Raw genomic sequence first — 16353 nt, forward strand, 5'->3', positions numbered from 1 at the left:
GGAGGGAATTCTACCTTTCCACACACCTGCATGAGAATGGATGCCTATACCTGGATTGGGGAGACAGGGTGTGTTGGGGGATGGGATCGTGAAAGCATCACCCTGCTCTGTTCACTGCAATCACACAGTGGCCCAAATGAAGAATTAAACATCTGCTAATGATTTCCTTATGTGAAGGTGTGTGAAACCCTGCCCCATTTTCAACTTGGAGTAAAATGTAGACATTTTAAAAGAGTAGAAATGACTCCAAATAAAAGTAAAATACTGTATAGGAAAGCACAGGCATATACCATCCAAACAATCGGGCAGATGAAGCGAATAGAAACTATTTGAAAATTGTAAAAGTGTTCCATGGCTGCCACCAGTCCCAAAGGTGCCCATGTCCTACTCCCCAAAACCTGAAAATGTCACCAGAGAGGCAAAAGAGTGTTTAACCTTATATGGCAAAAGATGTGATTAAGTTATGGATCTTGAGAGAAGGGTCTTATCCTGGACCAGCCTAGTAGGCACTACATGCTATTACACCTCTCCTAACAGCCATGCAGAGATCAGAGGGTTGCAGCCACAAGCCCATGGATGTCAGGAGCCACCAGAACCTAGAGGCAAGGCATGGATTCTCCCCAGAGCCTCCAGAAGGAGCAAGTTCCTGCCAATACCTCAGTTTCAGATGTCTGACCTCCAGAATTGTTGAGAATAAATATCCATTGTTTTAAGTCATCAAAACTGTGGTAATTTGTTATAGTTGCCCTCAGGAAACCAGTAAAGTTGCCTAAACTTGTTAGAGTTTGGATTTTGTTACTTCTATCTAAAAAGGTTCTGGTTTGTGCACTGGTATTAAGTTTGGCTCAAAACCTCAAGGCTGATTCCAGCAGCAGCCCCCACCCCACATGTGAGCCACCATGTCCTGCCAGGCAGCTGTCACTGTCATGTACATACTGTTGGAGACTGAAGTCCTGACTAGGGACTATATCTGCACACCCGCCCCCAGGAACTGGGTCTCTGTTACCTGTTGCCAATATTGATTCCCCAGCCAGCAGGTGACTGAAGCTGGGCCTGAGGCAGAAAGGCAGGTGCTGGAAGCTCTGTGGATTTGTTGGTGGAAACTTCATGCCTCATGAATGCCTTTCTGGCTTGAAGCCCAGCACCTAAGTGCACATTTGATGTGGAAACCCCTCACTGCCACTCCTCCCCAGGGGAGTCAGGCCAGGTCAAGCTCACAGAACCAGCTCATTTTTTGCAGGAAGCGTGAACACTGGCCAATGAAATTTCCAGAAGACCAGGTCAGAGCCCATGCAGGACTTCCTGAGTGGTCCCCCATGTAGACAGCAGCTTGCCATAAAACTTGGCTTGCCCATAAATGTGGCAGGGACAGGGCCCCACTTTACTGGCCTGCAAAGGTCTGCAATGAAGGAGGTCTTGTGTGACTGTTCTGCCAGAGACATGTCAGCCCACACCCAAGTGAGCCTCCAGACAAAGGCAGAAGATACAGAGAGAAAAATTAGGATGAGTATCCACATAAAAATATAAAACACACAAATTCAAGGGACTGGAGATAAGGACAGGAATCAAGCAAAGAGCAGGAAAGGCTTACAAATGGTCCTGCAGCACAGCCAAGTCAGCACACTTAAGTCACTGAGATCATCCCTTTTCTTGTGTCGGGGACAAAGAGAAGAAGGAAATCTTACCAGGCATGTTACATAGCTCCTAATATACGGCTATGAGGTATGTGTTCAGATGTGACCTGTGCATCTGTGTGGGGATGTGGAGTCAAGATGCCATTGCTATTCTATTTTCCAAGAATGATGATCAGCTCTTGGTAAAGCTTTTAAGAAAACAAACTTCAATATTCTCTTGATTTACAAGTAGTTTAGTTGTATTTCTCAAAAACTGCAGATTAAACCAGCCCTCAAATACTTTGTGTATAATAGGTGTTATTTATCTGTTTCTAAAATAATCAGAAATAGATTTTTTTTCATCTTCACAAATAGCCAGCAAGACATATGAAAGTTGGGCAAGAGGTGGGTGGGTCAATTCCTTGTTACATGGGAGAGTCTCACACCCATCATGGCCTGCCCACTAAATTACACTGGTACTTTCCTTGTCAGCAAGTCAAAACCACCACCTATATCTAAAAAGTCCCCTAGGGGCAGCTGCCTGGTGAGTACCTGGACCCACCAGGCATGCTGCCACTCAAGGCCCCTGCACCTGCTGCTCCCTGTTTGGAATGCTCTTCTATCAAACATCTGTACTCCCACTTCCTCCATTCAACTCTCTGCTCAGCTGTCACCTTATCTAAATGGCCCTCCTCAGCCACACTATATTAAGTAGTAATCCCCCCAGCACTTTCTATACCAACCCTCCTTTTACCTCTCTTCACAGAACTTATCATTTGACATTTTTTTTTTTTTTTTTTTTTTTTGCGTGGGGAAGGGTACTGGGGATTGAACTCAGTGGCACTCGACCACTGAGCCTCATCCCCAGCCCTGTTATGTATTTTATTTAGAGTCAGGGCCTCACTGAGTTGCTTAGTGCCTTACTTTTGCTGAGGATGGCTTTGAACTCAAGATCCTCCTGCCTCGGCTTCTTGAGCTGGTTTCATTTGACATTTTGTTTATTATCATCTGCCCCACTAGAATCTAAACTCTTCAAGGACAGGGAGTTTGTCCATTTTGTTCAGTGCAAAATATCTGGCCCTTTGTGCTCAGTATAAAAAAAAAAATTCAATGACTTGATGAATAAATCTAGAGGAATAATTAATTAAAATGGGTAGGGAAAAAAAGATAACTCCCTTCATGACTGCCAAATGCTTCCTCGGAGGCAGTCTGAAAACTGGTAACATTTATTTTTTATTTTTATTTTTTTTTAATTTTTATGTGGTGCTGAGGATCAAATCCAGGACCTCACATATGCTAGGCAAGTGCTCTACCACTGAGCCACATCCCCAGATCCTGAAAACTGGTAACATTTTAAACATTTTTTTTTCTTAAGGTTCTCATGTCCAAAATGTCAATAAACAAAACCAAAACTAAACATTCAGAATAAAACTACATTTTTACCAGATCTACTTTTATTTCAGAAGGAAATTTGTATTATAGTATTTACTTTTGTTTATATACAGGTGCTTCACATTTGTGTTTAAAATGCACAGACCTCCCTTAATTCTCTTGTTCCTGCTTAAATTAGCTGTTATTTTACAATACAAAAAATACCAAAAAATTGCAGTCCTAAATGTATGTATAACACCCACAATCCCAGCAATGAAATAGTTTACAATACTTACTCCATATTTACATGAGTGCAATAGATGCTAAATTGTACATATTAACAAACTAAGCTTGAACCCAAACAAAACAGAAAAAAAAACTGTAAATAACTATAAAACAAAACCATTTCTGGAGCCAGAATTAGTTCAACGAAACAGGCGTCACTAGTGTTCAGAATGTTTTGTGCACAGATTCAGTTTCTGAAAGTCGACTCCATTATTGCCTTTGGAAGAGAAGTTGCAAGTTTTCCTCTGCACTCCCCAGCACCTTCCTGTAGGCATAGCAGTGGCTCTGCTTATCTGGAAGCCATTCTGGGCAACTGTTTGGTCAGTCAATGGGCAAATATTTCAGACTTTCATAGGGGAGCCAGGGAAGGCCCAAGGACAGGAAGCCTCTGTTTTCTTCTGCCCTCAGGATGGCCAATTCTCACAGAAATGACCCAAAAAAAGATCTCCTGGGATGACAGAGCTATGAGGTGTTGATTTTTATAATTCTAAAAAGTTACTTTTCCATCTTGGTTACTGCCCTAGCATTAGGTTAGTATTTAGTAAATATTTGTTGAATGGGGGAACCTATGAAATGGAAGGATCAAAAAGTATTCATGAAAATGTCACCATTACCCAAGGAAGTGAATCACCTCCCACCCCCAACTGCTCCACCAGTTGAAAGAGCAGGAAGGGTACTGGAAGGTACAATCTTTTTTCTTACCCAGAGTGCTCTGGTCTTATTTGCCCGAATTTTCCAGTGCCTCTTAAATCTTGCCCTTTAGGCATTACCCATGGATATTCCCATTGCCTTTTGCCAACAGTCTTCCTCCAGGTTAGCTCAGGGGAGTATGGGATGCTTTCTCTCCACTCCTCTTCCTACCTTGACAGGTGGCCCTTTGAGGGAAACAAAGGCCTTTCTCCAGGCTGTGCACAGGGAGGGCAGGAGGTGGACGGGAGGCTAGGATGTATGAGGTCTCTGTAGGGAAATGCAGCTATTTATCAACAATCCAAACTCCTTACTCCTGCCCCTAGTTTTCAGTATAAAAGACTATGGTTCCAAGAATTAGTCATTAAAAATATAGACCAAGCCACAACAAAATGCAGGCTGGAGAACCCCTTTTTGGAAAGTCTTGATTTCCATAGGTTATATAGTCTTTGAACTCAAAGACTAGAGAAAACATTTCTTAGGATGAGTCTAGTCATCCCTCACTCCCCAGAGTACCAAAAGACTGCCAGAAGATTCCAAAGGAGCTTGCAGAACCAACAACAGTGACAGACATTCCTGCTTCCCGAGTCTCCTCTGGCACTGCCATGTGAATAGACTCGCTGACTGCCTCTCCATAGGTATTCTGACAGACCAGGTACCAGATGCAAATGAAAACATCAATGCCAAGGTGGTGCAGTTCTTGGCTTCATCATCAATGCATCAGGGCCTGATAAAAGGACCTCCCAGAATTGGATACCCAGTATATGGCACAGAAACATATTAGATGAAACTCAGATGTCATTACATTTAATAAAAATACATGATGATATTTTTCTGCTTTATGTACACTCCGAATGTCTGAACATTCTGGACACTATTATATAGTTATGTACAAGTGCAAGATCAACGTTTTAATGACAACTTTATGTATAGTCTCTCCTGTGACTCACAAAGTTACCAGACAATGACCCCAGTCCCTCCTGGTAACTGACCTAAGCTACACTCTCTTCCTTCCTGCCATTCCCTTCTTCCCCAAGCCAGGAGGAGCTGCTGACTGTCGGTTGCCAAGGAGAAGCAGGTGGATTCAGCTGTTCCTCCACTGTGGCACAGAATTAAATCTCACTTGCTTCTTCCTTTTTAAAAATAAACATTATCTAAAAAAAAAAAATAAAGACATAACCAGGTGGCTGGGGTCACGGTGCATGTTATTTCAAGGCATAGGATTAACATGGGGAAGAGACTTCTTTGGCCAAGGAAATTTGGTCCTTTGAACAAACAAGGAAGATCACCCTTGCAGGAGGCTGAGCCTCATCACCTCCCCATTTCTTGGTAATACAGGGGCAAAGGGCCACACTGCTGCAGGCGTTCTGCAGGTGCTCTGTTCTGGTAGGGATGTGGGGAGCTCCTAAGAGGAAAGGTCTTTTCTAGAACTGTCCACTCTTTAACAATGATGTGAAAAAGAAGCTTTTTGAGAGGCGAGTCTCACAGTAGAGGTGTTTTGTGCAAAAGTGTTTTATGGTTCAACTTCCTTGGAAACATCTTTCCAGGAGCTTCTTCTTGGGAGTGGGGTTAGTGTTGTGTTAGAGAACATACTCCCTCTCTAGGCACAGAATTTAAAGGTGAAATGCCGCAGTTTTTGCTCTTCTGAGTGTTAATTTCTCTAAATTCACAAACTTGAGCACTGCCATCCAATGGTCCATCCCAATCAGGTAATGCCAGAGAGTCGCAGGCTTTGAAGCAGAAGGGAGATTGTGGGAGGCTGCTGCATAATGCCGGAATACAGAGCACCATAAATGGGGAAACGCAACATCCAGGCAGTGCCCTGTGGCAGAAGAGCAGGGGACTGTCCCGCCCCTCTAAAATTTGGTCATTTTCCATTTGGCAGATGTTCCCTCCTTGTTCATTTTTCCCATGTGCTTTTCATCCTTATCGGCATTTGCTGCTCTCCTCATAGACACCAGCTCAGTCTGAAAGGAGGATGGGTGGGTCAGTTCCTGCTGGCTAGAGAGAGGGTAGACAGCTCCAGGTCCTTCCCCAGGCTCCGGGCAGGTGATGCCCAACAGCAGGGGCTGTCTTTCTCCTGGTGTCTACTGCACTCCCAGCCTGAGGATGGCCCACCAGTTCAGAGCAGGCTAAAAGAGGAACCCAGAGCTGCTCTTTGACCCAGGCTTCCCAGATGCACTCAGTGTTGTTTTCTGCTTAAAGGAGACATGTGACATGAACAAGTCCCTTCCTTCCTCTGCGGTGCCCTGGCAGGAGGTGCATGGGAACTGTGCCTTCTTGACAGTGTCCTTTGAGAACAATAAAAACAGGAGCTTTCACAGTTAGTTCATTTCTGCTTTCCTCAGTCTCTGCTGCTAGGTCAGATTCTTGGGGTGAGAAAATTCTTTTCTGGCTGCAAATTAGATTTTAGAAAAAGAGCAGACTGCCAATGGTAGCTATTCAGATTTTACAAGAATGTAGGAATGCAATTATGTAAAAACTTAGGCTTACTAACTTTCCAATTGCTAGATCTATTTAAAGTCTAGGCACTTAGTGTGTGTGTGTGTGTGTGTGTGTGTGTGTGTGTGTGTGTGTGTGTCTGAGAGAGAGAGAGAGAGAGAAAGAGAGGAGGAAAGAGGGAAAGAGCATTTCCAATGGATTAAGACTAAATCAAGTTGCTATAGAAAACTACTACATTTGTTTACATTCTAAGTAACACTACCAACCTTGACAATTAAAATAGCCCCGTTCTATTCTAATTTGATATGATTCAAAAGAGATGGACCATTAATTCTGAACTAGAAAAAAGCTACTTCCTGGAAGAGAGATATCTGCCGAAATTGTGCAAGAGTAAACAGCACATCTTTTAAAAAGATAGCAGGCTTCAGATGAAACAAGTTAATTCATCTGACTAGTCTTTAAAAGACCAAGTTGAAGAACAACTGATAACGAAGGTCTGTGTGTAAACACTTCATCTTTCATTTTTTTGCAGTTGAGACAGTCCCAAGAACAGTTCCACAAGTGAACCTGGGCATCATTCCTAGCTCTCTCACTGGCTCTATACCAGCCTCCTCCAGCAACAATCAAATTATCCCTGGACCTGTAATTAAATTGATTATTTCCTATGCAAAAGTAAAAGGTTAGATGCCGAACACAGATGGGAGAAACCATCAAAGAAAGCTTGTGATCATGCAGATGAGTCGGATACTTTGAGGGTTTCCAGTCTTCTGCCCCGCCCTGCACCGCTGCTTCCCTGCCTGCGCCCTCCCCTGCAGACGGCTCTGGTGGGCCACATGCTCCTGTGTGCGCGGGAGAGTTCCTGGCCCCAGCATCAAATGCAGGTTCCAGGCTGTGCAGGGGGCTGCTGCTTCCGGTTTCTTACAGCTCCTGACTTCTCTTTGTACACTATTGGCATCTGCTGAGAAATGTCCACCAGGGCGCTGGCCACAGCAAGACCTTAGGAGAACCCACAGAGGGAACACATGTCAAGGAGCAGCTTGCTTTTGTTTTTAATTTTTCTTTTTTACATTTCATGGTGGAAAAAAAAGGTATAGAGGGAAGAGTCTTACTTCTACACTACATACACTCCACCATCCCCATTTCATGATAAATTATAAACTCTTCCATTAGTTTCATATTCTTTCAGGTTTTATTTATGCAAATGCAAAGACATATTTTCCTCCCCTCCCCAATTTTGCATAAAAGGTGCAGTTTGTCAGTAAACTACCTAAGAAATGTGCTCTGCTTGGCAGTGGAAACTTATGAATTAAGACTGCAGCCATACTCAAGGTGTGTACCTTCTCCATCTACCTCCACAATGGTGGCAAAAAAAGGCACCCACATCACTCAGATTCATCCCACATCACTCAGTTTGTATGAGTTGTTTTATGTCCACCAAAGATACAGGGCAGAGCAGACTCTGGGAGCAGGCTCTGGAAAAAGCAAGGTTTTTTTTTTTTTTTTTTAAAGAGAGAGTGAGAGAGGGGGGGGGACAGAGAGAGAGAGAGAGAGAATTTTAACATTTATTTATTTTTTCTTAGTTCTCGGTGGACACAACATCTTCGTTTGTATGTGGTGCTGAGGATCGAACCCGGGCCACACGCACGCTAGGTGAGCGCGCTACCGCTTGAGCCACATCCCCAGCCCAAAAGCAAGGTTCTTTAACCTACCCATGTCTCTGTTTCCTCATTTGTAAAATGGGGATGATAATAATAGCACAGGGCTGGAGGAAGGAGTCAATAAGGGAAATGATGTAAAGTCTCCATATCCAGTACATAGCAATGATTAGTAACCATAACCTTTTATGAGAGTAAAAGGCATTTTGCGTTAGGGACTATGGCCAGCCCAAGCTCAGAGCTCTGCTGAGGTCAACCTTTAAGAGCTATTGGTAAAGTCTGTTATACTCTACCTCCACTGAGCCTATAAAGTGGGGTAGAGAGTGAGACAGCACTTAAATGTCTGGTTTAGTGCCTGGCACAGAGTAGGAGAATCTACACCAGTGATAACTATTATGGCAAAGGCAGAGCCAGGTGCCCTGGGAATTCAGAAAAAGGAACCACTTAAAATGGGGAGAGACTGGGGGTACGACTCAATGGTAGAGTGCCTGACTAGCATGTGCATGCCTCTAGGTTTGATCCTCAGAACCACCAAAAGAAAAAAAAAAAAACAGGTATGGAAGGGTTGGCAAAAATGGCCCTACTATTGGGGTAGGTCCCAAGCAGTGAGCAGGGCCTCATTGGGAAGTATGTGTGGTGGGGGAGGTATGGATGAAAGTTGGAATAGGAAAGGCTACAGTATTGCAAACCTGTTGCCTTCCCATGCTCATTCCATGTCCCTTCAGGAACATCTTCTAAAGTTTGCTGAGCCCAAGGATAGCAGGAGACAATCACTGCCCCAGAGTCAACTTACAGAGGTACCTTGTTCTCAGTATTACTATCCACACTGGGTTAGGGGCTCAACTCCAGGGATTCTGAGATGAGATGAAGATAATGAATTGTTGCCTTTCCATACCGAATGCCTCCCTTGTGAGGATACCACAGAACCCCACCATCCTACAAGCTGAGCTGGAGGTCCTTGTGGGTATGAGGGTACAGTGATGGGATATAGAGCTCAGAGTGGACAAGAATCCTGGGCACACTTTCCTTCCAGACTCAAAATCTTCTTTGGCTAAGGCAAGTCTGATCCCCAGGATCATCACAATAGAAGGTTGTCTAAAACTGTTTATGTTGCTTGAGGCATCCCTGTAAATATTCATGATTAATCAAGATATTTCCAAAACTGTATTCCAACTGCCTTCATGTTCATGTATATTATGATTCATGTATTTGATGGAAAAGTGTGAGACACTGGTAAAAAATGTATCAAGTTATAAAAAAATGTTAATGATAGATGAGAGAATAAAAATTACATCTATACAATCATTTTGGCTACTCTACTGGCAAGGGCTAGGAAGGAAATAATACTGAAAATTAGTGAGTGTTAGCATGTAGAACTGTGAGTACATTTTTAAAAAATCTCCTTTATATTGTTACAATTGTTATTAGGGGCTTATAGTTAAAAGAGCAAAAGAAACAGAGTAGAGCTAGAAATACCAAATTGAGCATCATCAGCTTTGAGGAGATGGTGAGATGCCAGGGGCAGGGAGAACATGGCAAGGGAAGAGGATATGAGGCCCCAGGTGGGAAAAAGCCTAAATTCAGGGGCAGAACAAGGAAAAAGACAGGAGGGAGCAGCAGAGTAAAGGCCGAACAGAAACAGTGAATAAAACAAAGTATAGCCTGAACCATCCCTGCCACTGAGAAGTCAAGGAAAACTGGGCACAGTGAGAGGGCCCCTGAACTTCTCCCCAGAAAGGGAATGGTAACTACAGGAAAACAGTTTGGGGAATAAATGAAAATGAGAATAAATAACCAAATCCTTGCCACAACCTGAAGGCACTACTCAGCATCCTTCACATCCCATTCTCTAGAAAGGACAAGAATCCAAGGCTTAGCTTCTTGACCGGATAATAATATGTTTGTCACTGCCATCTACTCACCTGACTGCCCAGGAGGAGGGATTCCACCCAGGCCTCGAGGGAGCCTCACAAACACAGAGAGGACAGCAGCTTTGTTCCCAAAACATGGCTCCAGGGCAATGGGTTTAGGAACAGTCTGGCAAAAGAAAACAAAGTGTTACCTAAATTGGTGTTCCACAAGCTTTAATCTACCAGACACATCATGTTCATTGGTGCTTACAAGCACTGCCAACTTGAGGCACACATACAGTAGATAACCCAAATGACAGAATGAACAGTAACAGGAATAGTACAGACTGCTATTTTTGACATCCCCCTGCCCCAAGGAGGCCTTAACTATAGGAAAGGGCCATGTCCAGTTGGCTTCCTTTGGGCTCTATACTTTCACTTAATTTGAAATCCTAATTCACACTTGTCAAAGGAAAGTGTTTGATAGATTTGTCAGATAGTTTCGCAAACCTGGCTCAAATATAGATCCTGAAATTATGGCTACTTTTTTTTTTTATTTCAAGCTTATTTTACTTGTCTTTCAGGTAGATAAGCCCCCTGGATATAAATTATAATAGCTAAACAGCTCAACAAGTGGATCCTGGTCTACCTGCTGAATGCACTTGATTTTGGAGAACATATCTTCCTTTTCTGTTGCAGCCTTTAGATGTGATGTGTAAAAATGCTGCCTATATTAGTTTCTATTGCTATATAGCAAATTACTACAAAGTTTGTTGCTTAAAACAACATCCTTCTACTATCTCACAGTTTTATAGGTCAGAGGTCCATGAAAGCTCTGTAAGGTTCTCTGCTTAGAGATATAGGCCAATTCATGTCTCTGATCAGTTCTGGAAAATCCTCAGCTGTTCTCTCACAAAGGTCTGACAAGGCTGAAGTTGAGTTATTGGTGGGTATCCTCTGGGGAAGAATCCGCTCCAAACTCATTTGGGCTATAGGTAGATTCAAGTTCCTTGTGACTGTATGTCTAGGGAATTCATTTCTTTGCTGACTGTCAGGGGCCACTCTCTTAGAAGCCATTACTATTCCATCCCACATGGCCCTCTACACCTCAAACCAGGAATGGTGCATCTAGTCATTTTCATGTTTCAAATCTCCCTGGTGTCCTCTTCTGCATCCAGCTAGAGAAACTCTCTGGATGTGAAAGCCAACCATATTGGGACTATTATCACATCTGCAAAATTCCTTTATAGCAGTACCTAGAGTGCTGTTTGATTGAATGATTGTGGGACAGAAATCTTGGGGATCGTCTTTAGAATTCTGCCTACCTTATTCATAAATATGTCATCAATTCCTTTAATCTGATTGAAGAAAATAATTTCTAATATTCCTGGCTATGCACAGGGTAGTGACTAGAAGGGTAAAATGCAAAGGTAGGGATTCAGTTATGAGGCAACTGCAAGAATACAAGGGAGAGATGACAGTGGCTTAGAAGAAGATAGCAGCAGGGGGTGGGGCAGTGGTTGGGAAATGCTATATAAAATAGCATAAAATTGCTGATGGGCTGTCCAATGAGAGGACAAGAGAGCAAGAGTGAGTCAAGGACAATTCCACATTTTAGCCTGAACAACTAGAATAATGGGGTGATATTTGCTGAGTGGGAGAAGATGTACCAGAGGAGCAGCCCTGGGGGATAATATCCAGACACTGGTTTGGATATGTTTAGTATGAGAAGCCCGTTAAAACACCCAAGTGGTCACACTGAGTGAATAATTGAGTACATCAGTCAATTGGAAGAGTTCTGAGTGAAAGGAATCATGGGCTTTAAATCCATAAGATACCAAAGGGATGGTTGTAAAAGACATGATAAGAGGCCAAAAGATAAAGCCTGAGGCTATGCAACTGTTAAAAGTTGGACTACTAGTGTGGTAGAGCACTTGCCTAGAATGTGCATGGCCCTCTGAGCTATATCATCAACACTTTTTAAAACACTTTTATTTTGATGTAGTTAAAGAGAACCAAATTAAAAAAAAAAATTAGAGACAGAGTCTCAGTTGCCCAGGCTAGCCTCCAATTTGTCACCTTTACCAGTTCCATAATTTTTTTTAACCCTGCAAATTATTATTTTATCAGGACATTGTTTTAAGTTTACAAACATGCTTATGATTTTATTTACTCACTATTCCTTCTGACATTATAGGCCACTGTAGTCCCTTATGAAATTTCTTTATATGTTTGTTGGTGGTAGCAAATTCTGTTTTTCTTCTAATTTGAAGATGACTTTATTTCATGCTTGTCTTAAAAGGTAACTTACTGGGCATATTAGTTAGTCTAGGTTGGCAGTTCTTTTTCAGGATTTTGAAGGCAGTCTTTTCTACTTTTTTTTTCTTTTTAGTGGTACTGGGGATTAAACCCCAGGGCTTTGAACATGCAAACTGTCTACCAATGAGTTATACCACAAGCCCCTTTACATTTTTTTCTACATTGAGATAGGGTTTCACCAAGTTGCCCAGGTGGCCTTGAACATGCAATCCTCTGGCTCAGCCTCCCAAGTAACTAGGATTACAGGCATTCATGACCATGCCTGGCTTGTTCTTCTATTTTCCATTCTACTTTCTTTTAGCTTCTGGTGTTACTAGTGAGAAATTAGCTGTCCATTTGTCATTCCCTTGTAGGTAATCATTTCCCAATTTTTTTTCTTTGTTTTGATAGTGATGGGGATTAAACCCAGGGTGTCATTCATGCTAGGCAAGCATTCTACCACTGAATCATCCCTTACCAGCTTTTAAAAACCTGTGATATATGTATAAAATTTACTATCTAACCATGTAAAAGTGTATAAATCCATGGCATTAAATACATTCATATCTTATGCAACCATAACCATTATCCATGTCCAGAACTCCCCATTCTCCTCTCCTTTTTACTCCTGAAAACCAACATTCTATTTTTTTTCTCTATGAATTTGACTATTCTAGGCACTTCATGTAAGTGGAATCACATAGTATTTGGCATTTTGTAACTAGTATATTTCACTTGGCACAATGTCCTCAGGTTTCATCCATGTTGTAGCATGTGTTAGAATTTCTTTCTTTCTTAAGGAGGAATAATGTTCATTTTAGGTATTCATTCATTGATGGACATTTAGTTGCTTCTACTTTTGGGGTGTTATGATTAATCCTGCTATGAAGATTGGTATATAAATATTTTTTGGATTCTGCTTTTGATTCTTTTAGTACACAGTCAGAAATATAATTGTTAGATCATATGGTAATTCTATTTTTAATTGAAGAACAGCAATACTGTTTTTTCAGTTTTATAGATGTATTATTTTATAATTCCACCAACAGCACAGGAGGGTCCCAATTTCTTTACACTGTAGATGACAGTTTTATCTCTGCATTAATTTTAAGATGCTCTATTAGTCTCTGCAGTTCTGCAGTTTTGCTATGATAACCCAACCACAGTTTTCTGTTTGTCTTCCTTCTTGCTTGCTTTCTTTAATCCTCCTTATGATGTTTTGCTTCTGTAATCTGATATACATGTCATTTCCAACAGTTCTGGAAAATTCTCAGTCATTAAATCTTTGAATATTGCCTCTCTTCCATTCATTTGTTCTGGTACGGTGAAAAATACATATGTGGTATATCCTTATCCTGGCCTCCATATTTGTATTAGTCCTCATATTTTCCATTCCCTTGTTGTTATATGCTAAAATTCTATATAATTTTTTCATATTTCTCCTTCAGTTCATAAGTTCTCATTTGTATCTAATGTGTTATTTAACAAATTAGATGAGTAACTTATTTTAAATGTTTCAACTACCATATTTTTCATTTCTTCAAGTTCCTTTTGGTTCTTTTTTCAGATCTGTTTGGCTATTCTTGACTCTCATGGCTTCCTCACCTTTATGGTTCCAACTTTTATTCCTTTAAACACTTCGTATGTAGTTATATTGCATTTTTTAATATGTTCATTCTAACATTCTCAGTCCTAGCTAAATCCATTGTTTGTTGTTTCTATTCACTCATTCATGATAGCTGCATCTTCTCATACTTGGTAATTATTAATGGTTTGATTTTGATCTGTGAATCTTATAGTGACTGGGATATTTTCCTATGGAAAAGATTTACATCCACTTCAATGGGGAGTTGTGGTGTGTTCCCAGTCTGAAATCACTTTGGACAACTCATGGACCTGGTTCTGGTTCACAGTTTGTTCTTTCTTTGGGGAGAGAAGGGAGAATATTCTCTGAAGATTTTACCTACTTTCTGTGAGCTCAGTTATGCTTTGATAATATATATTCTATTTGGGACATACAACTGTTTTCCCAAAATATCTGAAATATTTCATCATTTTACCTAAAGAAAAAAGTCTTACCACTTTCTTTATCATTTCCAGTGGAGTCAAAATATTTATTTTCCACAGAATACATAGTGAGTTATCATTTTGAAGTGTTAAAAAAAAACCCAAAATATCATTATGAAGAACAATGGGGAGCCAGAGGGAAGAAGCACATACCTATAATCCCCAAGCTATTTGGGAGGCTGAGGAAGTAGGATCACAAGTTTAATGCCAGTATAACTGATCAAGATCCTGTCTCAAAATAAAAATTAACAAAAAGGGGTGGAGGGCTTGGGGGTATATATAGTCAGTGGTAGAGAACATGCCCAGCAGGTGCAAAACCTTGGGTTCAATCCCCATAGTGGGGAGGAAGAAAAATACAGAGTAATCGCTTAACTATTTTCAAATAAAAAGTTTATAGTGCCACAGAATACTTAAAAGAATATCAGAGCTGGACACAGTGGCATACACCTGTAATCTCAACTACTGAGGAGGCCGCTGCAGGACGATAGAAAGTTCAAGACCAGACTGGATAACTTAGGGAGATGCTGTCTCCAAATAAAATATTTTTAAATGGAATGTAGCTCAGTGGTAGAACACTAGCCTAGCATGCTCAAGGCCCTGGGATTAATCCCCCAGTACCACACACATTTAAAAAAAAAAAAAAGTAAAATAAAATTAGACACATAAATGTTAAAATCTCCTGAAGGTATGACTGCTTAATGAAATGAACCAATGCTGGTAAATGAAAGCAAAAGAATAGAGAACCTTGGTGTTTTCACATATTCTTTAACAAAAAAGAAAAATAAGAGGAAATAGGATAAGGCAATCTGCCTTCTCTGGTTTGCCAGACTCAGAAGCTTGAGTTTAGAAGTTAAGTTATAGGGATGTTGAACCACATTCTCACCTTTATACTCCCCCCAATAAGATCAGGAGGCTCTTCATCTGTTTCCAAGGCAACATTTACAGAGGCAAAGGGACGGCTGGCCATCTGCTGCATCTCTCGAAGAAGTTGCTAATGAACAATACAGCAAGCATTAATGCAATGAGTACTGAGGGGATTTTATTAATGAACACTGCAAATTAAAAATACCTTATCCTCCCTGATTCAAACAAATCAAACCCAAATGATACTTCTATAACAGCTGGGGAAAATGGGACATGAGCTAGGTGTTAGATGACATTAGGAATTATTAAATTTTGTTGGATGTGGTAACACTACTCTTGTTTTTAAAGTCCTTAACTATTAGAGATACATACTGAAGTATTGGTGAATATGATGCTATGATGTCTCTTGGTCAACACCTAAAATGATGGGTTCCACATTTCTATTATTAGATTAAAGTCAGTCCTTCTCTTTTCCTGCAGAAAACTGAACCAGGTATCCACACAATAGCAAAAAACTGCCTTGTTCACAACAGTCAGGAACTAAGAGCACTCTCCAGAGAGGTGTTGTAAGCTAAAAAAAAAGAAATTCTGCAGAGCAGAGGGATGAGCAAGGGCTCTGGATTTAAGGTAAGGATGTGAATCCCTGCTCCAATGCTCTCCAGGTGTGCTACTTTAAAACAGATGTTTAAAAATCTCTGGGTTTCAGTTTCCTCCTCTCTGAAATTTGTTATCCTCCCTTAAGATTGTCATTGGCATTAGATAGCCACAGCACGGGGCCTAGCATATAGTGTGGTTATTTGTGTATCACTATGGATTTTGGAGATCTTCTGGCCATGTTCTTGAAGCCTTGTGGTTATGCTATGGAAGACAAATAGGCCTTGCTTTCATCTATTTCCTTGAAACTATCATAGGAGACAGAATTCTGGGCTGCACAGATGATGACTCTGTGCTAAAAAGGCATTTTTTTTTACATAAACATTTTCTTAAAAACCAATAATAAATTCCTTCATTTCATAATGCTGTTGGTCCATTTACTCAACAGATATATGCAGCAACCCCCTACTCTGGGTTTTGAGCTGTTCTAAGGGCTGGGGTCACAGTATGACAGTGTTCTTACCCTCCTGCAGTTTCCACTCTTCTACCCTTTGTGAAGAGTATAAGAGCTAATATGAGTATAAGTACTTCAAGCAGGGCCTGGTATGTAGCAAGGACTTAAAGAGT

General features: G+C 41.1%; 1 protein-coding gene across 1 annotated transcript in view; it reads right to left on the reverse strand.

Moving 5' to 3' along the window:
- Positions 1-4380: 4380 nt before the first annotated feature.
- LOC113197436 (attractin) overlaps positions 4381-16353 on the reverse strand; it is a 155394-nt gene continuing 143421 nt past the window's right edge. Inside the window, exons 27-29 of the mRNA XM_077799381.1 lie at positions 15152-15259; positions 9976-10090; positions 4381-7394 (exon numbers count right to left, since the gene is read on the reverse strand). Of these exons, the coding sequence (XP_077655507.1) occupies positions 7270-7394; positions 9976-10090; positions 15152-15259 (348 nt within the window). The 3' untranslated portion in view covers positions 4381-7269. The remainder of the gene's footprint in view (positions 7395-9975; positions 10091-15151; positions 15260-16353) is intronic.

The sequence above is a fragment of the Urocitellus parryii genome, chromosome 6 (genome assembly GCF_045843805.1).
Source record: "Urocitellus parryii isolate mUroPar1 chromosome 6, mUroPar1.hap1, whole genome shotgun sequence".
NCBI classification, from domain to species: domain Eukaryota; kingdom Metazoa; phylum Chordata; class Mammalia; order Rodentia; family Sciuridae; genus Urocitellus; species Urocitellus parryii.